A 22,572-nucleotide genomic window follows, 5' to 3' on the forward strand; every position below is an offset into this window, starting at 1 on the left:
GCAATGTTTAAAATTTTAATGGAAACTGTAATCTCCATCAAAATCAAATAGAGTCTCGTGTCAGGTTAAGAGGACAGAGAAGCCACAAAAGTGATCAACAAATTGTCCTCCAAATCTCAGCGTGGACTTGGTGGATTTGTGAGCCTCACCTAGCTACAGAGTGACCATGGATGCTGCAAAATGTTGATTTTATCAATGGAAGATGGCAGAGAATGCTTATTTAGTGACAAGATTGCATTCACTGTGATGGCTTCCTTGAATGTAAATTTTGCTGCTAAAAAATCTTACAGCGTTACAATGAAATACAAAAATGTCATCTGAAGTTCAATGACCTTCAAAAGGAAATTAAAGACCAGTTAGCACTTTAGATTAAGTGTATGGATATGATTTAAACTTGGAATATTAAGGAGATGTCAGAACAAAACACTAAAACTTCTAGAAGTTAACCACCTGGCACCAAAAGGATTCACAGCTGTTCATTAAGGACTAGAAGGAGCCAAAAAAATGTTTGTCACTATGATAACACAAAGCAGCACAGGCAAAAGTGGTCCTAAAAGTATCCATGAAATAAATGTAAAAATCACTGACCCTCTCTCCATGTGTGCAACTGCTGCAGTAGGAGAGGAAAAAGGCTTTGGAAAGTTGTATCCTCAGTGAGTGTGAAGCAGCAGAGCTTCTCTGGGCTCTGGCTGGAGGGCTGGAAGTGTGCACAGAGCTGTTTGTCCTGCAGCAAGGACACACCACAATTCATACAACTTGTCTGTGCTATTACACTTCCCCCTCCGGCTTGTGGCTGCTGCCTAAATTCACACAGGGACTGGTTATGAAATAAAATGTAAAAAAATCTCCAAACTTGGGCATTTTCAGACCCACAGCAAATGTATCTCATGCCAGTTTTTAAAGGTTAACTGATGGAAGGCATTGGTGTGAAACCACTTGTATTCTGTTTCAAGTTCATCTCTGTTTTGGTGTTTCTCAGAAAGGTCAACCACCTGCCACAGCGTGATAAAAGAGACAAGTAAATCTGGCTGGATCACTGTCACTCACTGCTGAAATCCACACTTTGGGGAGATGTCCCAAATTCCATGAAAATAATGAGCTGAAGTTAGAGGAAAAAACCCACAACCACACACGGGTAAGAGAAGGGAAAGTAGATGGTGACAGAAGCTGAAAATATGTGACAGGCTTAAAATAGCCTATGAAAAAATGTATTTCTTAACTAGCATAGACATTGATTTCATTCATATTCATTTTCATCATGTTTTACCCACACAGAGTTCAACCTCTTGGTAAAAGCCATACTCACATATTCCTAAAACTCTTCTGCTGCCAGAAAATTAAACTTGGATTAGAGATTACCAAATTACACTACATTTACACCAATGTGTTTAAGCAGATATAATATCAGTAGATTCCCAGCTGGATTCACCCATCCCTGGAAGTGTCCAAGGCCAGGTTGGACAGGGCTTGGAGCAGCCTGGGACAGTGGGAGGTGTCCCTGCCCATGGCAAGGGGTGGAACTGGATGAATTTTAAGGTCCTTCCAACCCAAACCAGTCTGGAATTTGCAGGTGCTGAGAGCTGTCTCGGAGAGAATACTGTACTTGGAGTTATCAGGAGGGATGAGGAAAAATGAGATGATAATTAAACCAATAAAAATGAATAGCTGGATAGCCTGACAGGGACAGTTAAGGAGAAGCCAGGCAGCTCCCACTGTGTTTTATGATTGTCAGGGCTCTGCATGGGAGCAGATGACTGATGGCTGGTATTATCAAGCAGAGTGGAATATCTCCTGTTTTAACCTTTCATTTGTTTAACCTTTCCTGTGTGGGTGAGGTTGTGCAGCTGAATTTCTTATTATTTGGAAGGGATTGTATTTTTCTCTTTCATATCAGGGACAATCAAGATTTAGCAAAATTCTCACATAAGAGAACTGTTAAAGGCTGTGCACATGGATCTGTAGTTACAAAAGGGCCGTATCCACCCTCAAGTTTTATTTCTTGGCATTTCTGCAGGGTTGTCTGTTTTCCTACAACACTAAAAAGAAAAGAGATTAAAAGCACAGACTTTAGAAAAAATTACCTGTTCTAAAGAGGTGGAAAAGGCAGATAAATTGAAAACATTGGTATCCAGATTTACTGGTTTGTGGTTTGGGTCTGTCTGAAGGTTAAATAATGGTGTTGTGTATTTCAAAGGAAAGGAACATTTTAACTCCCAAGTGCATAACTACAGCAGTAAATGGAGCACACATCAGATTGGTGTAATTACATCCAAGGCAGGCATAAACATCTCGGCACGAGATATTCACATATCTGAAATTCCTGGTAAAATTCCTTGGAGCCTGAGTGTTTTCCAGTGCTGGACAATCAGAAAATAATTGCACAGACAAGTCCACTTGACAGCTATTAGGCCATTTATTTAGGAATGCCTGGACTAAAATGGAGTACAGTCACCTGCAGTAGTCCCAGTTCTGCTGTGCCCAAACACGTGTAAGCACTAGTGACAGCCAGGAAAGAGCACCAAAGCCACTGTCCCCAGCACCTGAGGCCTTCAGCAATCAGAGTCCATCCAATCTTAGCCAATGGATGTCCAAGAATTCCCCATCAAATCCACTTCTTGTTATCAAATGAAAAATAATTTCTCATTGAGAGGACCTCACTTCTGAGAACAAAGCCCAGGAACCTCGAGGTTTGTAAAGTCAAACTCTTCACACCATCATCTCAAGGTAGAAAGAACTCTCCTGCCAGGACAAAGACAGTGGTTTCCACCTTCAATCCAATTTAAATTTGGCTATTTTGTTCCACTTTTGCCTGTGCATTCCAACCATCCCTGCAAGATGCCTTTGTGGGACTCCAGAGAGAATCCACCCAAAAAACTCCATTCATAACCCAAAAAATCTTATGTGGTCTTGGTCTATTGTGGTGATAATAAAATCTATGTATGCCAATGATCAAGTCAAATTTAACTGCAAACAAATTGCCTGCTGTCATTACTCCATATTCCAAAATTATTTCACGTTGTTACCTGCACAAAGACATCATTAATCCCTTCTCAGCTTTCAAGAAAAAAAATATCCCTTCTTCACAAACTGCAGTTGTATTTGCTACCCAAAAATATGTGCCGTACAGGACACTGTAAGGGTGGTAAATAGGGTGAAATTAGTAAAATATAATTCCACATGATGGAATGATTGGATGAGTTGTTTACTTCTATTACTTAATTGAAATGATACTGACTTGGAGGTATTCCATAATTTCAGTCACAGAAAATTAAAAGTGCACTCTTCTGTTTTCTTGGAGCCTTTGCTGTTATTTAATGGTATCTGCAGGACAAGCACGGGCTGGAATTGTCTGGGAAATTTAAGAATACAATTATTTACTATGCGAGGGCTCATGATTATGTTTTTCATTCTGCAGTCTTTTGCCTTTTATGTGTTTCCTACATTCCTTGACAATAAAAAAAAATAATTAATACAGATGGCCCATGGTATTTTTACAGTAAGTTTTCTACTTGCTCTTTATTTTTCCTTCCATTTCAATGATATTTTACTGAATGTCTTTTCCAAGAATCCTATCAAATTGGCAAAAACTGTAAATAGCAATCAAAATGTTTAAAACAGAATTGTATTTGGAAGAGTTTACTGCAGGCTTTCTACCAAGCATGCTAAGAGATGTTTATTTAGTCACAGACTGGCCAAAATCATGCAGCTGACCCTGGGTTTTTAGGTATAATTCCGGTCATAACATTAAAGCTAATGGAGCAAAATTGTATTTTCATCAGCTGACACTGTGTCCAGTGTTGGGTAATTCTTTCCTAGATGTGGTCTGCATTTTTCCTGAACCCCAATCCTGTCCTGCTGTATGATTTTGTTACTCAAAAGCCAACAATAAAGCACAAATCCTGCTCCCAACGAGGCATAAGGCCAGAAAAGCAGCAAGATGAGCAGGCCATGCAGAGGAACCCAGAACGCCTTGCATGTCACAGAAGACAGCGGCATGAGATGTGCAGGAGCACAAAAGGCACTTCAAGTCAGGCCAAAAATCAAGAAAAAAGGTGGTATCAGTGGATTTGTGAATTAAGCACCTCTCAGTGACTAAGCCTCTCTTCTCACACACATGGCACAACTGGCTGTATCCTCAGGAAAAGCTTTGTTCAAGTCCTTCTCCCACATCAGGGAAGAACTGCCATGCCACAGTGCTGCAGTTGTCCTGATCCCATAACCTTTTTGTCAGGTTTGGTTCATGGAGTAAAATTGCAGCCTTAAAAATCCCGAGGAGGAAACCCTCCTGGCATTAAACTCTGGAAGCACAAAGCATCCTTAAATCTAAACAACCCAAGCAGGAAAGCAAAGGTGGGTTATTCACTGCAGACTTTTTTCCTGAAGTATAGAGCTTGTCTAAAGGGGAACTTCCAGAGAAAGAGAGGAATTTTGACACAAGTTCTAATCACATTAAACAGAAGTTGTCCCCTCTCAGCTTTTCCTCCCACATGAGAATAAAACATAAAGAGTGTCAAAAATTTTTGAGTTGCAACAATATAGCACTTTTATACTTTAGATACATTTTTCAATTTTTCATTTCAATTTCATTTCATTCTTCTTTATCTCTTTTTTGTCGCTGTTGTTTTTATCCTTTCTTTTCAATTTTTAAATGATTAAATAACCCAACAAGCAAAACATTTCATTCCAGGTCAACTCAAAACACCTTCCTCCATTCTCCCTGTCTCTCCCCTCAACCCGGGGCTCCTTTTGGTTCGACTTGAACTTCATTTCCGATTTTTTTCCCACCAAAAGGAGAACTCCCCCCAGCATCCATCCAGCTCCACTAACAGAAAGGCCTCGTGCAGAGAAAAATGCATGAAGAGATGGGCTATGTAACTCTCACTACGACTACAGCCAGGCTGAGAGAAGCAGAGCTGGGGCCGAGCTCTATCGCCGCCGCTGCTGCCACTGCCGCGCCCGCTGCCGCAGCCGGCGCGCGGACAGGCTGAGGGGCTGCTTCCCAAACTTCCTCATGATCTCCTTGATCCTTGCCAGGTTGGTCTTGGAGATGGTGAAATCGCACTGGGTGGCCCCCATGTCATAGCCAACCTCGCAGGTCTTGGTGGCGGCAGTGTAGCCCTCGGCCTTGACGCCCACCACGTACTCGCCCGGGTTGAGGAGACGCCAGTAATCCCCGTCGGCTCCTGGTGGGATAAACACGGTTTTCAGGACTTTGGTCCTTTCTCCTTGAGGAAAGTGTTGTTTATAAAGGCATAGAATTGTTGAGGTTGGAAAAGACCTCCCCAAAAGATCACCAAGTCAAACCACCAACCAGCACCACCACCGTGTTCACCACTAAACCGTGTCCTCATGTGCCGTATCCACACATTTTCTGATCATTTCTAAGGGTGGGGACTCCATCACTACCCTGGGCAGCCTGTTCCAGTTCTTGAAAACCCTTTCCATGAAGAAATTTATCCTAACATCGAATCTAAGCCTCCCTGGCGCAACTTGAGTCCCTTAAATGAGGACACAGAATCACAGGGGATAAGCTGAGTTGGAAGGGACCCACAAACATCACTGAGTCCAACTCCCAGCCCTGCACCATTCCCAGGACAAGTCCTTGGCCATGGGTAAGAAGATACCACAGGCAGAACCTTTGATCCTCACACCAGGAGGCTGTCCAAGGGGCTGCCCCCAAAACAAGTACCCCTCCTCCTCCAACCCAAGAGGAAAACACTCCTCAATCATATTTTCCAAACGATGAAAAAGGCTCCAATCCAGCTGTAGATTTTTGGCAGTTGGAAAGGCCTGAAGCAAAATCTGGTGATTCCCATGGGGTATAAAAGACTTTTCCCAAATTAATCGTAACTGAGGGATGCAGAGGAGCTCTAATGAAATACCCACATCACATGACCCTGACCAGACAGCCAGGACACAGATTTTGGTGCTATTTATTGGGAAAAGTGTGTCAATACATAATACCAACTCACTTTGAGATGTAAGTAAATATCCCCTGCTATGAAGCCTTACATTGGGGTTTATTACACTGATTTTCCTATGAAGGTCAATTCACTAGGATGTTTAACTACCTGGTTAAATGTAAATGCTCAAACCAAGCTCCTGTAATCAACTAAACTACTCATAAAAATGTATTTTAACACCTCATTGAATCAGGAGTTTTTGGTCTCTCCTTTTTCCTCATGAATGATCTCAGATATACCCATTTTATGTACCCATATGTGCATCAGGATGGTTTTAGCCTTCTTTTAAATATGATTTTAACCACCGAGTATTCTTAGCTGTGAATTGAAAAAGGGGAAAAACTATTACCTAAAATTAGTTTTGTACTCTGTCCTGGAAAAACTGCCTGTGAATGGAAGTACATATTCAAATATGCAATTCCATGTATAAATAGAAATGGAACATCTCCTGCATGAGGAGGGGTTGAGGTTTTTTAGCACTGATGAGACCTGACAGCCTTACTAACACCAGCCTTGGCTCGCTGGCAGTGCAGACTGTAGCAAAAACTGAAGATGATTTGCATAAAAGTATTACATTTGGGAAATGATCAGACTGGTCAGCCTCTGTTTAAAGAAACAGTATTTTAATTTAGAGTTTGGTAAAATAAAAAATGTGTTTGCAAACAGCAAGTGTTAACAAGTGGCAATATCGACTCTACCCTGAAAGTGCAGTCTGAGTGTGCCAGATTTGCACCTGATCAGGTCCATTCTTAAATCCCAACTTGCTCAGGTTTTCCCTTCAGCAAATTGGACCACATTTAGGGTGATAATCAGGTCCAAATTTTCTGTTTCTCAGGAGTTGGGTGCTTTTAGGAAAGGCTCTAAGAGAGGCTCTTTATTCAGTTCTCCCTCACCACTGGGTCTGTTGGAAGCTGAACAAAAGGCCAAACCATAAATCTGCCCAGGTTCCTCGTATTCACCCCCAAGGACTCATTTTTATCTGTAAATGCTCTGGCAATACCCCAGGGCAGGCAAAGGGCTCTGGATCACCCTGTGTGTGCCTGTGATCACATCCCTGCTCCTAGCCTGGCTTCAACCCCAGGACTGCAAACCTGACCCACATTTTTCTGACATATTTAACACCCAGCTCATCACAACCCCACACAGGGCCAGGAATAAACCTACACATTCACACCCCACCGGGAATTTATTACAAAGCTGGGTATTAAGCCTTCAGCAGGATGCACTTTCCCTCTTTTCCATTTACAAGCAAGCAGACAGGAGTATTTCTGTCAGCTGTCAGTGCCCAGAATTTAATACCAGCCTAAAAGGTTGGGGTTTTCTGAAAATCAGATTAAATCCAGTAGGTAAAAAAAAAAAATCAGAACAGATGGCAAAAAGAAACACAGTTAAAAACACAGATAAATTTAGTAAATAATAGGTTTGCTGAAATAATAGGTTCCAGTGGGAGCAGGCTGGAGGCAGACTGCATCCATATCCACCTACTGGGGCTGGAAAAGGATTGCCATGTCTGCTTAGATAAAAAACCAATGCATTAAGGGACGAAGATAGCATTGCTATGAATTTAATACGTCAGATTACTCCATATATTCCACAATTAAGAGAAATATCCTTTGAGCCTGGTAGGACAGACCTTAGTTACAATTATGCAATTGTAAAAGTGCAAAAGCAGTTTTTCCACTTAAATGTGCCGAATTCCACTGATCTAAATACATTATGAAAATCTTTCTAATGCTCTTTTACCTATAAAAGACTCTCCAGGAAACCTGGCCATAGTGCTGCATACCCAAAGCATGTAACAACTTAAACTCAACTTTTCTGTATGGAGCAGGCAGCCAGCAATGAGGCTGGAGAGTTGTAATATCAGAATTGTGCGTAGCTTAGACTAATTAAATAAATATTTAATATATAAAGATGTTAAATATATTAAATATTACTAAATGCTATTTCAAAATCCTTGGGTTTTGGTGCATCAGGTATACTGAAATCACAGCAAACTTACCAAAACATTCATAAAAATTTCTCTGGACATGCTGTGAAATCAAATTAATTATGCTTTGGTTCAAAACATCTGTCTTTGAAGTCTGGCTGTGACACAGAAGTGTTTCACTAGGAAGAAACTGCACATTTCTCCATCAATACATACTTTGACATTTCCCAAATTGTAGAAAGCAACCCCCCAAACTGCCTTTGCACCATGGTGGGGGAAAAGTGCAATTTTTTATCCAACTGAACTCTTTTCCAGAGTTTTTCTCGTAGATTCCAGCCCTTATCTGACTGTAACAACATGGAATGACTCAGACTTAATCAATAGTTACATCTGCATCGAGGGAAAATGGAATAATTTCCCACAAAGCTCTGGCTCTTGGAATCAATGGCTTCAATTAGCCCATTAGTGGTGTTAGCTGAATGTCAGCATCCCTCGGTCCATAAGGGATAATGTATGGCCAGGAGAAAGCCAAACCGTGCACTTTTATTTCAGTCCACAGGAAGAGGCAAAGAAATTTTCTCAAACCCTTAAATGTTATTAGAGGGCTTTCACAGACAACTTTTGTCTGGCTCTACGGGGCAGCTGACCATGTTAATGCATCAGTGAAACAGCAGAGCTCAGCTCACTTGAAACAAAACTCATGTGAATAGAGATAGGGGCCATAATTCTTCTCCTGCCTGGTCTATTTTTACATCAAGGCAACTCAGAGGTTTAAATGGATACATTTTTCATTTTAAAAGGTACAAATGAAAGAAGACTGCTGACAATTTGCCTTCTTTCTCTGGAGTTATACATGTCATTTTAGCTTTTTGGCTCCAGCACAAATCCTCTGGTTTCTGGGACTAATGAGACGTGTATTGTTATCCGGATAATATGAAACAAGATAGAACTTTTATGTTCTCATCTCCACAGTGATTCCAGAGTGTGAGCTTAAACGTCTCATTAAAAAGAAAAATTAAAGGGAATGAGATAAGTACTTTTATTTTTACTAACAAGTGCAGCTGGCCTTGAGCCACGGAGGCTCAGCAATAAGTCAAGATGTAAATAGCTGCAAGATTCCCCTAGTGTTACAAGGTGGGTTTGGGGATCTTGCACATTTATTGCACTTTATTTTTCTTTCACATGACAATCCAGAGTACAGAGAGCTGGACATTAATCACATATTGCATTAACTCAGCCTCAACCAGAGCAACACATTAATTCTGTTAACAGAGTAATGCAACCCACGCATTATGGCAGAATTTCAGCACTGCCAAGGCTTCCTAGACAAGAAAAAGCAGCTGATTACTTTAATTCCCACTGTCATTTCCCTGTGGTCCCATTTTGAAATATTTAAGGCAGAATCATGATTGCCTAATTAAATATCTGTCATTCAATGCTTTTTTTTTACAATGGAGACACAGTCGCACTGAAATTAATCATAAACTGTATATTCCAAGATTCATTATTGGCTCAGATCACCTCCTGTGGCAAACATTAAACCTTTGGAAATCACAAAGCTCTATGACATTCTACAGCCTGAAATCAGTTTATGTGTCCAAATCTGCCACTCTGTACCTCAGTGGCAAAGCACATGAAAGTGGCAGCAGATGAAGGACACAGAACACCAGGAAAGACATAAAAATACATCACATTAGTGTTCAAAACACATGTGGATGTGGTACTCAGGAACATGGTTTAGGGGGTTTGTTTTTTATTTTTATTGGGTCTTTTTTACCTGTGCGAATGTCATGGTTAACACCTTCCACTGAAATAACAGCATTTGGAATTCCCTTTCCATGCACATCTTTCACGATGCCTTTGATGCCACGATGGACCTGTGGAGAGAATAAAAAAAGCAAGTAAATATTGCACAGCAATGAGCAGTAGTATTCCCAGGAGCTTACAATGAATCATTAATTCCATAAGTGAATTATATTTTCGTATTCCTACTTTATGGCTCACAAAATTGTAAAATATCATTATTAACCCATAGCAACCCTTCAGGCATTAACTTGTGAATCAGTTGGTGAATTTTGTTAGGATTCCTGTGGCATCAAATTCAAGATACAAAGAACAGATGAAGCAACAGACACAATATGGGGTTTTTTTCTAGCAGCCCTTTCTAGCAAGCTCAGCACTCACATCAAATTTTCAGAAGCTTCATTCTTTTATTCCCTGAAGTCAGACCAGCCTGGCTGAAGAGATATGTCTATCAAAAATACCAATAACCACATAATTAGTCACGCAGGAGAAATAGTAGAAACCTTAATCTCTCAATCTGAGAGGAGTTACCCCTCTGCTGAATACCTGCTCCATGAAAACAATCAGGGACTCGCGGTTGTTTTCCCACTCTTCGGGCAGCTCACTCTCGTGGGGATACTTGTCACAGCCAACATAGATGGAGAGCTCAAAGCAGTTGGTGTGCAGGTAGCTGAAGTCATTGATGCCTGTCAATAGTGGGGAAAAAGGGAACAATTTCATTTCGTTTTTCATCTATTGATCAGACCTGAGATTTTATGCCAATTAATGTAACTTCTGCAAACACAAGTTGGGTATTCATGCAGCTGGCTCGGTCTGCAGAATTGGAGGGGCAAAAGGTTTTTAGAGATGCCACATATCCTGTAGCAAAGCACCAGAGTGTCCAAGGCCAGGTTGGACGGGGCTTGGAGCAGCCTGGGATAGTGGAAGATGTCCCTGCCCAGGGCAGGGGGTGGAACTCGATGGGCTTCAAGGTCCCTTCCAACCCAAACCATCCTGGGATTCTACTGATGGAGAAGATGGGGACACAGCCAAGAAAAAGGTCTCTCTCTACAGCAAAAACTTGTGCTTTGCTTTAAGAAAGCACTAAGCATCCCTAACCCTGGACATTGCCCATGGAGCAGCTCTCCCTCATGAGTGCCCTGCCTAGAAATGGAATTGTCTATGGTGGGCTGCAGGGAGGTGCAGCTGTTAACCCAATTTATAGAACCCTGAATGCCAGGACACAGAGCAACGTGCTCACAGGGATTGTTATGTAAAAGTGATTTATCAGAGCAGTTGGTGAAATAGTTCCTCAGCCTGTTTTCCTCCCTGAGTAATCTAACTGATACAAAAGCCAGAAAAATCAATTGTTTGATGTTACATATGGTGTCTGTAGTTTGTAAGAAATGAAAGCTGTTGCAGAAGACTGGGATCTGCACTGCTGCTCTGCATTAGGGATTTCCATTAGAAACATGTTCTAATCAAGCCCCAGGAGCCTCAGTGCCTCCAGTCTCCGAGGAGTTTCAGTTTAATTCTGCATTACAGGGACCACTGTAACCTTTGCAAAGGTCCTGAGCCCTAAAGAGCTGTATGTCCTTACATACAGAGCTCAAACATTTCCATTTTTCCAGGTTTCTCTCCTGTTTCTCACCATTATTTTTCCTGCTTCTCAGTTCTCCACTATCACATAGATAAGATACAGAGCATGAACACAAGACGAAGAAATTCTGTGAGCTTCCTTTCTTATTCCACCTGCATTTCTAGTAAGAAAATATTTTAAAATATGTTCGTTAATGATTATTAATTGTTATGTTTTAAATGGCAGAGATTAACAGGATTTGCATTCACTGAGTGCTTCTGTCTGGGAAGAGTTAAACCAAAATCTCTGTTCCTGTCCAATTACCACAGAGCAGTAGTCAAGTATTTAATGAGCCCTCAGTGCCTTCTGGAAGCAGAGCAGGAGGATTATATAACACAGATGTTAAACTTTTCACTTTTGTTGATGGGGAAAGCCTAAATATCAGCCAGTGGCATATGCTACTCTTCATAAACGTGCTTCCCCTCCACTTGAAAAACAGCCACAATTATTTTCCCCTCACATACTGTATTGCATCCTGATTAATCTGCTGTGAAATGTTTTGCCACACACAGTAATTGCTCAGTTTTAATACATGTATTTAAGAAAATGGCTTAACATTGCCAAGAGCGGCTCTTTCCTACTGCCTGAACGTGCAAATCCAGCCTCAAAACCACTGGAAATAAAATGAAACCAATCTCTTTTTTGCCTTGGTGCAGTTCACCCAGGGCAGAAACTTTATATGTAAGATTGCTGAAGAACTTGCATTCACTGCTGTTCAAAGAATGTGCAGGAAATAACATGGCTGGGTTTTAAAGGCATGAGGAGGTGTTGGGTATCTGTGGTGCACATACTTCTCTGGGGACTGAAAATAAATTAGAAAAATCCCATCTAAATTTTCCCATGGCATGAGCAGTGAGAAGTTTCTGTGCAGGACCACTGCAAGGACACAGATGGACAAGGAGAGAGGGGATGGACAGTTTCAAGGTGTGGTATGGAGAGGAGATGCCACCCACACCAAAGGATGGGTGGGAGAGCATCTGCAAGCACTTTACTGGAAGTCTTACTATAATGTAACAGAGCAGGACATAAATCATAATTAAAACATAATCAAGCAATAAAACAAATCAGATGAAACAAATCCAATATGTAATTGGTCCTAAGAAATCAGGGTAATACTCAGCATCTATGTTGTCCATCTTTACTTAAGGTAACTCAGTGTGACAGCTGTTAGTGACAAGGCCAATGCCATCTTTTCTGGATTGATTCATAATGATGTTTCTTGTAGCACTTAGGAAAATTAAACTCCTAAATTAGATATTTAAGTGGTCAAGTTAGCTCTCAGAGTGTGCTTTAGAATTTGCAGAAATGCATAGAAATGTACTGTCAGGCCTAAGAGTTCGTTTCCCTCAAATTCACCCAACACTTTTTAAACTCCTGAAAAGATATTTGAAAAGCTAATTCTTGACTGTAGCCTTTAAAGGCCAGCCAGCACTAACTTCACACGGGCCAACGTAAAAGCCATTAAAGCCATGTCCAAAATCCAGAAATGTTTATGCAGTGGAAATGCCCACAAGCTCCAAACACGAGCCAGTTCCAGCAAAACCTGGCCTGCACAGGCACTGGCCTGCATCTGTTTGCCATTAGTGCTGTTCCTGTTGTCAGCCCACTGGTGGCTGATGCCTGTCTCATTTCCTAATTTCAGGGAATATATTGTTTGACTGATGCACTTATAAAACACCAGGATTTTGAGCAGAACTGTGATGAATCGGCAGAGTTTCTGATTCCCAGCCTGCTCCAAGTGCACATCCAGAGAGACAAACGTGCCTAATGCTGTTAAAAATGGGCTTCTAATTAGGCTTTCCTGGAAACCGAGGTTTTGGCTGCACCACGGGCCATGGCTTCCCCTCTGCGCTCCTTAGGAGGGTGGCACACTTGGGTGTATGGAGATTGATCCAGGCTGTGAGTGATCCTGGAAGAATGCCTGTGGAGCCCATGCAAAATTTAAGTGTAAGAATGTCCATGTCTTTTAGAAATAGGACAGTAGCAGGCAAACAGAGGCTTTTTATGGCGTATTACAGCTCCAAGTGAATGGGAGTGGGGGCTGATCTGTGGCTGAGTTCAGTCAGCAGGAGGCTGAAACCAGGATTTCCTTATCTGAGAGCCACTGAAATCTCTCCCTGAAGCCACTGTTTCAGCCCTGACACTGGTTCTGATGTGGGGCAGTAGTTTTCTTGTTGTCACCTTGTGAGATGGCAAAGGCTGACAGGGTCCCCCCTGCCAGTGGGTTTGGACTGGGTTGGTTTCTTCCTGACAAACTGCCTTGAGTGCACAGAGTTCTTAAAACTAACCATGTGCACACGCATTTTGGAAAAGTTGGTTGGAAAAGAAGCAATCACCAGGTATTAATGACAGTAATGACATCTGATACGTGATGAAATGAGGAAATATTCCTCTTAGAACACACATTTTACCGCCACCACCTCCACAGCGCACACCAGGCAGCAATGACTTTACCCTAATTAGCAAGGTAACACTAACTGGAGTTCCTACCACTTACTTCCAGCCACAGTGTGCCAGGAGGCTCCATTGACAGTGCCATCCTCCTTCTGGAAGTCCTCAGTGTGGCAGGCCCTCCTCCTGGCATCCGTCATCAGCCGGTGCGTGGAGGCGTAGGAATACGCCAGCCAGCGGAACACGTGGTCGTCCGGGGTGGGGGTGTAATCCTGGGTTTTCCACATGGATCTCACCATGTCATAGGGATAGGCCACCACCAGCTCTCCCCCCTGCAAGTTGCCACCCAGCACGAAAGGGATTTTTTCCATCCAGGCTATGATTGCCCGTGTCTCCACTGCCACCTGGGAGAAAAAGAAAGAGCGGCTTTGATTCAGCCTGGGAATCTGATATAATGCTGTTTCAGAGGGAGGCCAGGCTCAGGAGTCCTGCTGGGAGTTCCTGAGCATGAGGAGCCAGCAGAAGGCATGTGGGCAAGGAGAAGGCCTTCTTTAAATTATGGTGCGTGTTGGCCATCCTTGGGAGGTCACAGACAACCCTTAAGAACTAACAAAACCTTCATGTCAGTAATTTATGGAATGGGAACATCTATGTCGAGTGACGCCAAGAGCAGGAACTAACAGAGATGTCAGGTGGTGACCCTGCTCCCCCTCTTTTTGTTTCCAAAATAAGGGATTTTAAACATAGAAATAATGGCCATAAATTAAAATACAAGAAGTTTCACCTCAACATGAGGATGAACTCTTCCATGAGGGTAGCAGAGCATTGGAACAGCTGCACAGGGAGGTCGTGGAGTCTCCCTGTCTGGAAAAATTCCAAACCCACCTGGATGTGTTCCTGTGTCACCTGATCCATGTGACCTTGCCTTGGCAAGGGGTTGGACTGGATGATCTCCAGAGGTCCCTTTAAACTGTAACTATTCCTTGATTGTGTGATTCTAAACTAACTAAAACTGCCCCAGTGAAGCTGCTATTAATAGCTGCTATTGTATTTAAAAGGTCAGGCCAAAAAAAGTTAAATTTCTGGCACGATGATCCAATAAACCACTTCAGCACAAGCCACTGCACTGGTTTTGCATATGCCTGATCTGTTGCCATGTTTTTCGAGATAAGAATATATTTCAAATAAGAGCAAGTAAGAAAACCCCAGGAGAAATCTGTGAGTGAGTTATCAAAGATCTCATCTACACCACAAAACCAGGGAGAAGCCTGATCCACATGGCTGAGCTCATGGAGAGCTTCTCCTTGCCTACCTTGCTGCCTAAATTTCAGTATTGAGTCCTGCAGGTTTTTGCAATAGCTGAGGGAAAAGAAAACCCTCTAGGAAAGAGTTTCTTCCTCAAGATCTGCCTCTAAAACCTTGGGGGAAAATGGTCCTTTTGTGGTGCATTTTTATTTCCACTGACATACAGGGTACTAGTGACAGGCAGTTTAGGTCAGGTATGGAACGTCACCCCCAGGTTATTCATTTCTTGAGAAATGTAACTCTCACTCTCCCAGCACATCCCAGCCTTTGTGTCCCCTCTCCCAGCCTTACTCACAGTGGCATTTTCAGACAGGTACCAGTCAGGGATCGGGATGTGATGATTTGGAACTTTTCTTTTACTCTTCTTCTGATCTTCTGACTCCCAGAGCAGAGAGTTTAAGTCAGGGAAGTTATTGTTGATGTCAATGCCATCCTGAGTCCATCGTCCTAAAGACCAGCCCCCCAATTCTGAACCCTTGGATTAAAAACAACAAAAAAAACAAAACAAAAAAACAAAACAAAAAAAAAAAAAGAAATATTCATTCAGAGTAGAACAACCTGTGAGCCCCTGCAGAGTGTGCAGAGTGTTTGGGAATGTACCAGAGATAATTTTATACATAGAAATGAAAGATGAATTATTTAATTAACTGAAATAAATATAACTGGCACTTTTAAAAAAAAATTTGTATGAAATCTTGAATGAGGTGAAGGAAAACCCATGAAAATTTACTTGAGGTTAGCCAAAATATGTCTCTCAATGGAGACAGCACACATCCCCTACCATGACTATGATTCTGACTTTTCTGTTCCAGTCTTCTGCAGACTTTTCTGGAAGGTTTTCCAGTGCATTTGACCAGCCCCTACAATTTTTCCTGGTGTCTGTCTTTATCCAGACTGAATTATTACGATGCCCAACACACTGTGCTCTCCTTAAAGGCACACTATTAAATTTCAGCTGCAGAGGAATGCAAATTTTCACGTGCTGAGCTTGGTTTCTCGTGAGAAACAGACTGTACGAATTTTCCATTTTCCATAATGGTGTTCCCATCACTCTGTACACCTCAGGATGGTTTGTTCTGGCAGACTTTGTGACCCTTCTTTCCATGTTCATTCTCCTGTTAGCCAACATCACATAAAATTCTGTTTCTTTCGGCTTTTCCCTGAGATGTTTCAGTGGTTTGTGTTTACTTTGATGCGCTCATCTTTTCATTTTTAAATTTTGATCACTTGTAAAATGCGGGCTTTGAAGAAAATAATGACAAGAGGGGCATTTTTGACTCATCTCCTGGAATGAAAAGAATTCCTCGATGTGTTCATAATCCTCTTACCGCTTTATAAGCCTTGTCATATCCATCAGGGTTCACCGAGGGCAGCAGGTGGATCCTCGTGTCCTGAATGAGGTGCACAATGCGTGGGTTCCCAGCCAGGTACTCCTGGCACATGAACTGCATCAGCAGAAGGATTAGCTCTCGCCCAAGCACTTCATTCCCATGAGCTCCTGCAATGTAGTGGAATTCTGGCTCCCCTGTGGAAAAACCACGGAGCAGAGTTGTAGTCAGAGCAGCAAATCAAATCTCTATCAGATGGCATTGGTGCCAGTCAGCAACATTCTACTTAAGGAGTGTTGGAGAAATGTCTTAACTGCACAGAGGAGAGGTGAAAATGTCACTTTGGAGAAATAAATTGCTTTCTGTTTCTATTTTAGAACAGGCTTTTGTATCTGTGATATCCAAAGCCATTGTGTAAAACCTCCAAAACCCATTTTTGATTAAACATATTTTTAATTATACTCTCAATTTGGGCACATTAGAGGTAGTTTTTAACTGTTCTGATAGTCTCAAATCACATGAAGAAGCCATTGTTAGCAGCTCTTTGGGACAGAAGAGAATTTTCCTAACAACCAATTTAAATGTATATAAACATAAATATCAGGATATTCATGGATACATCAAAGCACAAAATTCCTTTTTTTCCAGCAGCTGTCCCAGGCACTATGATAGTGGGAAACACCAAAGACTCAATGAGTTTCTATGCTGAAGGATTGTATCATGGCAAGAAATTGAACCCCAGCCCTCACAAACGAAAAGTTATTTGGAGGTTTGGCCTATCCCTGCTTGCAATGCATTCACCCCACATGAAAAAGGTAAATTTCTATCCAAAGCTACATCAATCCCCACAACTAAAAACCATCCCCCAGCACTAAAATTCACTTTTATTTTATTAGTGTAAAGAATGATCATTAAAGAATTGATCCCACATTCAAAACCTCTTCTAATTGTGCTCGCCCTCCTCTTCCCAATTTAGAAATGCAGCACTGAGGTTCCTCCCACATACATTTGAAATCTTTGCTGCCCTGAACATAATTCCATCAGTGATAATTAGTGCAGACACAGAGAAAGGGGAGGGGGAAAAAAGCCAAATCCCAACACCCTTCAACAGATTTAGTTAAGACTAAAATCCTAACCAACTTCGTGTTCTCCTGGGTTGTCAGAAATCTCGACAGCATACAGCTTCAGTCCTTGGTTGCTTTTTCCAATATTGTAAATTCTTGTGATATTTGGGCACATTTTATTCACAGTTTTCATCAACTGCCAACAACAACAAAAAAAAAGAGACATATTTAGACAATGCAGCATCAAAATAGATCCACTATGAACTGGTTCATTCTAAATAGGATGTGGCATAAACACTTCATTTGCTTCTCTGATTATGTCTTAGTTGTAAAGTTTTATGTGTAGTTCATGAATTTATAGCTCTGCTATCACATTTTTAAAACATTATGCAATGGAGAGTAATTAAAATAATGGAGAGTAATTAAAACAACCACACTTTGTGATGTACTGTAGGTAAGGGACTTGTGACCCAGGGTGCCAGTGCACAGAAATGCATTTATTTTGCAGATTGCCACGTTCCCTCCAATAGAAATTTTATTTTTTTCACTCTGCCAGCAAGTAGAGACATTGTATTAAAAGCAGTTCTATTTTAGCCAAAGGCTAAAACTGTACTGTATAAATAATGTTACTGACCCAGACCTGTGTTTACTAATTTCTCTCCTCACATCTTCTTCAGATTGAAGGAAACTCAGCTGGCTGATATTTCCCTGCATCCATGTAGCTCCACAAGCTGAGAAATGGGGAATGTGAGCCTGTTGTCTCAGAGCTGTCTCTGAGACCCAGCACAGAATCTTCTGCCTCTGAAACTTCCACGGAGCAGAAGCTTTCCTGACGTGCCTGGCACTCCAGTGCTCACAGGATACCAAGAACATCAATTTAGAAAAGTGGTTGAAAGTATGGAAATGCCCATTAATAGTGAGAAAAATGCCCAGAACCAAGTTCAAAGTATATTACATTCAGTGGAAATGTTTGCTTTGGCCTCGGTAAACTCCTCACCCTCTCTCTAATTGCAAACATGTGATCATTTTCTGAGTCAAAGAACTTTTCCTGCGTTAGAGCCTCAGTAGTAACCTTTACTGGGACTCTGCAGTGGAGGTAATTGTTTATGGAAATACAATCCTGAAAACGCGCATATTTCATATTTGATCTTCTCATACCCGTTTCCTAGAAATGGCACAATATTTCACCTGTGATCTGAGTTTGTTGTCTCAAAGGCAAGGTTGTACTCAAATGTCCACATCAAAACACGTAACAGTGCCCTGTGACACATGGATACATAGAAATATAGACATAGAAACCAGCACATAATAAATATTTTGGCCTGTAAACCAATTCTGACTTCTGCACACAAGATACAGCGGGTGGTCCCATTGACTGGAAGAAGAATATTGAATGCTCTTTTACAAGGAGAAAACTGGAGCCATAAATTTCATCTTCCTAACCAGAGAGTTCTATTAAAATAACCTGACACCGAGAAAATCCCTCCATCTCACAAATACTTGATTTATTGCAATGTAATTTAATGCTTCCAAAACCTGGCCCAGAGAACACCATCTCCTCCTCCTTCAGTATTTATAATAAATCACTTCAAAGAACAGCATTTTTCTGAGATGGCTGGTGGTGAAGTAGCTATGAAAAGTGACAATAGTGTATATTTCTGGGGGTTGGGGATTTTTTTGGTTGTTATTTTTGGTTATGTTGTTTGTTTGTTTGTTTTTAATAAGAAGTTGCCTCTGGCAGTTATTATTCCATTTTGCACTGAAGTTTTGAGAATAGTTTTAGGAATATAAGACTTGTTGCAATGCAACCTACAATATTCTGCCCACCAGCAATTAAAATCCAATGAGCTCCAAACAAATTAATTATTTTGACACAGAGGAAAACAGAAATTGGGAGAGCACCCAGTTCACTTCTCTCAGCCACTGTCACAGATTTTCCACTTGTATGAAGAGTGCAAAAACACTCTGGTTTAAAGCTGTGGGGGTTTTTTTCCCCAAGATATTTCTAACCTGACCAACTTGTCTTTCAGCAATGACAACATAAATACATTTTATTTTATTGTTCTTGACAGTAATTATGCCAATTGAGTTCCTACTCATCTAATCTTTGCGCTAAGAAATATGGGCCATGAAATCTCTACCAAAATAAATGTGTGACTCAGTACACAATTGCTCAATAAAAACCAGTGGTGATTCATGCAGTATAAATACACTGAAAATCCAGCACACAGCAAGTGATTCACACACATCAAGTCCAAACATATTATCTTTATATTTGAAGAGAAAGCAGGCAGAAATATTTCTTCAGGATAACACACACTTGTGTCTGTGGTGATATGAAGCAAGATTAAAAACAATAACAAAGCCAAGAACAAGGCTGGCTGTGTGAAGTTAAAAGAAACAAGATTAACAAGCCTGGTAGAGTTAAAATTATATTAACAGGGGGGTTTTTTCTGGTGTTTTTGGTGAAGTTTTGCTAATTTTCACAACTGTGAATATGGAATTGGACTCTAGAGTTTATTCTGATTATCCAAACCCACTGAAATAATTGAGAAAACTGATGGCTAAACCAGAGCCAAATCTAGAAGGAGAAACCACTGTGTCATTCACCACTCAATTACACATGGAAGAAAAGGAGTGGCACCTTATATGAAAATACTCCCTCTGTCATGTAGTGTCACATTTTTCAGGTTAGTTTATGTACAAATCAAGACTTTGGGATTTTATTTGACTGTTGCTTTTAATCAATTAAAACAGGGAAAATATTTTAAAACATATTGCAGACAGAGTTTAATAATATTTTCAAGAGCTGGAATTCGGATTCCACGGGGCTGAAAAGCCTGCACCCATCCACCCTCCATCACACACCAGCCTCTGCCTACCTGCCTCATTTCCTTGTAGTTGTGATGCTTAAAGTCCAGATTATCAGTGGTTGTCATTTCATTTCTTCTGTGGTAATAATTATTTGGATCTGAGAAAAGAAATAGAAGAGTTTTCACCTGCTTAGGAATTTCAAATGTGGAGGTGCTTTGGCACAATGCATGTAAGGAACGTGGAAATCTGAATCTCACAGTCCTGTGTGTACTTAAAACAGGTTTTCTATAAGAAAAACTCAAAACCCAACTGATTTTAAATATTTCTAATCACTGCACAAATCAATTCATACAGATCCAAACAAAAGCAAGGAGGAGGCATCAGCTTTCCAGACAGCTCCTCTGCACACAAAACTCAACTTCAACAGAAAAGCAGAAGGGCAGCCTTAAGCTGCAGAGGAGGGGAAAAGTCATTGGGAAATGATGAGTCAGATGCAAGTTAAAAGAGTAGGAGAAAAATCAAATTAGAGGAAAAAGCCACAATAAATATTCTGTGTCCACTTGATTAATTTACTATTGCAAGGAATTTTAGCTTTCCTGATGAGTGTTTTCCAAGCCTATGCGCTGCTTGTGAAACATGGAAAGGAACAACTGTGCATATTAAACATTCCCAATTATCTTCCAAAACAGTTCTTGTGCAAGTCAGAGGCCTTTGTCGCTTAAAAATTTACTTATTCACTTATTTATGGCTATTATTTATAATTTGTGCATTTTGAAGCACCAAAGGAGGATATGTGGTTAGAAATGAATCTTTTGTCTCCTTGGCATTCCAGGCCCTTCACCTGGAAATAAAAACCAGGCCAAGACTCTTATGGCTCAGCTTTGAAGTTCCTGATAAATGTGCTCCTAGCCTAATCTATTTTGATTTCTTTTCAGAGACAAACAAGTCTAGTTGGAAAACATCAGACACATTCCTTAAGTGGCCACATCTGGGATGTCTGGAATTTTGAGTAATCATTTGTCAAGCCAGTGGCTGTCAGGCTTCCATGAAAAATTGTTTGCCTTCACACAAAATCATCTTCATTGGTTTAAAATTATTGGGGGAGAAGTGAAATATGAAAAAGTCTAAGTATCATCCTGTCTCATTGCAACACAAAAAGACATGGTCTCAGGAGAAGGAAAATGGTTTTAAACATTATCACCTGCCAGTTGTGCCTTTTTTGGGGGGAAAAAAGAATAATTCTGAGTCAGACGAGCACGTAGGCACCATCCCACAGCAACAAACCCTTAATGAAGTTATGGAAACCCCATAACACTGCAAAATACTTTACAACATTTTCAAGTTTCATATTTCTGACATTAAACCCACTAAATACTCCCATAAAATTCTAAATTTTTGGGGGGTCTTTTGCACTATTTAAGTTATTTATGTAATGAAAAATGCAAGTTCCATTAAGCTTCACAGTAACAGGACCCATCCTTGTTTCCACTTCCATTTCCTAATCTACAGTAGAGATGTTGGAAGGTCACATGAAGGCTGCTCTACAAATACAACTGACAAATGTCCAAAAAAAATCTTGTCTCATCAAAACCCATGCTAATTTGTAGAAATTATTCATTAATATACTAATGGATGAGAAATGGAAATCATAAAAAAACCCCCCACATCTTCTCAAAAGAGACAATGTGTTTAATGCCCCACAGAATATCTTCATAATTGAAAAAATATCCCCACGTTGTAAAAATATAAAAATAAACATCATAAAACTGCCAGGATGTTGAAGGTTTTCTCTATCACCACAAGCCAAAATATACAGCAACTGATTTTTTTTTTCCCTGATACTTTAATCCCATTCCTGTCAAAGCCTGGCTCTTTTTCCATACATCAAACACTAATATCATGGGAATAACTGTGAATGCTGTAGAGCTGGTGGAAACTTAAAAAAATTGTGCAGTGAGAATGATTGTATCTCTGGCCCTTCCTCAACAACAGAGCTCAATTTGACAGTTCCCTAGGGAATTAACACTCATATTTTGCCAGGCTCTGCTGTAGCCTGCTTGGATCACTGGATTTCTGCTGCAACAGGAATACAGATTAGAACATTAAAAGCTAAAATGTAGAAAGGCAAACAAGGCTTGTGCACAGCTGGATGGATCCACTTTAGCAAAAAAAATTTTTTTTAATAAAAGAGAGAATAAGAGATTGAGAAACTCAAACCACAGAAGGGTTATAATAGAAATATACTGATTTATTCGCAGAAATTGCACAGAAAGTCTCTTTTTCTTCCAAGGAGAAAAGATCCTGCAGAACTGTGGCACTCACATTTATACAGAGGGATATATCAGTAATAATCTAT

General features: G+C 40.8%; 1 protein-coding gene across 1 annotated transcript in view; it reads right to left on the reverse strand.

Annotated features, from left to right (window-relative positions):
- Positions 1 to 2,394: 2,394 nt before the first annotated feature.
- CPXM2 (carboxypeptidase X, M14 family member 2) overlaps positions 2,395 to 22,572 on the reverse strand; it is a 67,925-nt gene continuing 47,747 nt past the window's right edge. The window contains exons 6-13 of the mRNA XM_042019530.1: positions 20,285 to 20,373; positions 17,475 to 17,598; positions 16,339 to 16,535; positions 15,306 to 15,485; positions 13,812 to 14,109; positions 10,243 to 10,382; positions 9,671 to 9,770; positions 2,395 to 5,183 (exon numbers count right to left, since the gene is read on the reverse strand). Coding sequence (XP_041875464.1) covers positions 4,927 to 5,183; positions 9,671 to 9,770; positions 10,243 to 10,382; positions 13,812 to 14,109; positions 15,306 to 15,485; positions 16,339 to 16,535; positions 17,475 to 17,598; positions 20,285 to 20,373 — 1,385 coding nt within the window. The 3' untranslated portion in view covers positions 2,395 to 4,926. The remainder of the gene's footprint in view (positions 5,184 to 9,670; positions 9,771 to 10,242; positions 10,383 to 13,811; positions 14,110 to 15,305; positions 15,486 to 16,338; positions 16,536 to 17,474; positions 17,599 to 20,284; positions 20,374 to 22,572) is intronic.

Source organism: Corvus kubaryi, unplaced genomic scaffold, assembly GCF_017639235.1.
Source record: "Corvus kubaryi isolate FWS band 111438036 unplaced genomic scaffold, C.kubaryi_AGA036_p1.0 138, whole genome shotgun sequence".
Lineage (NCBI taxonomy): Eukaryota > Metazoa > Chordata > Aves > Passeriformes > Corvidae > Corvus > Corvus kubaryi.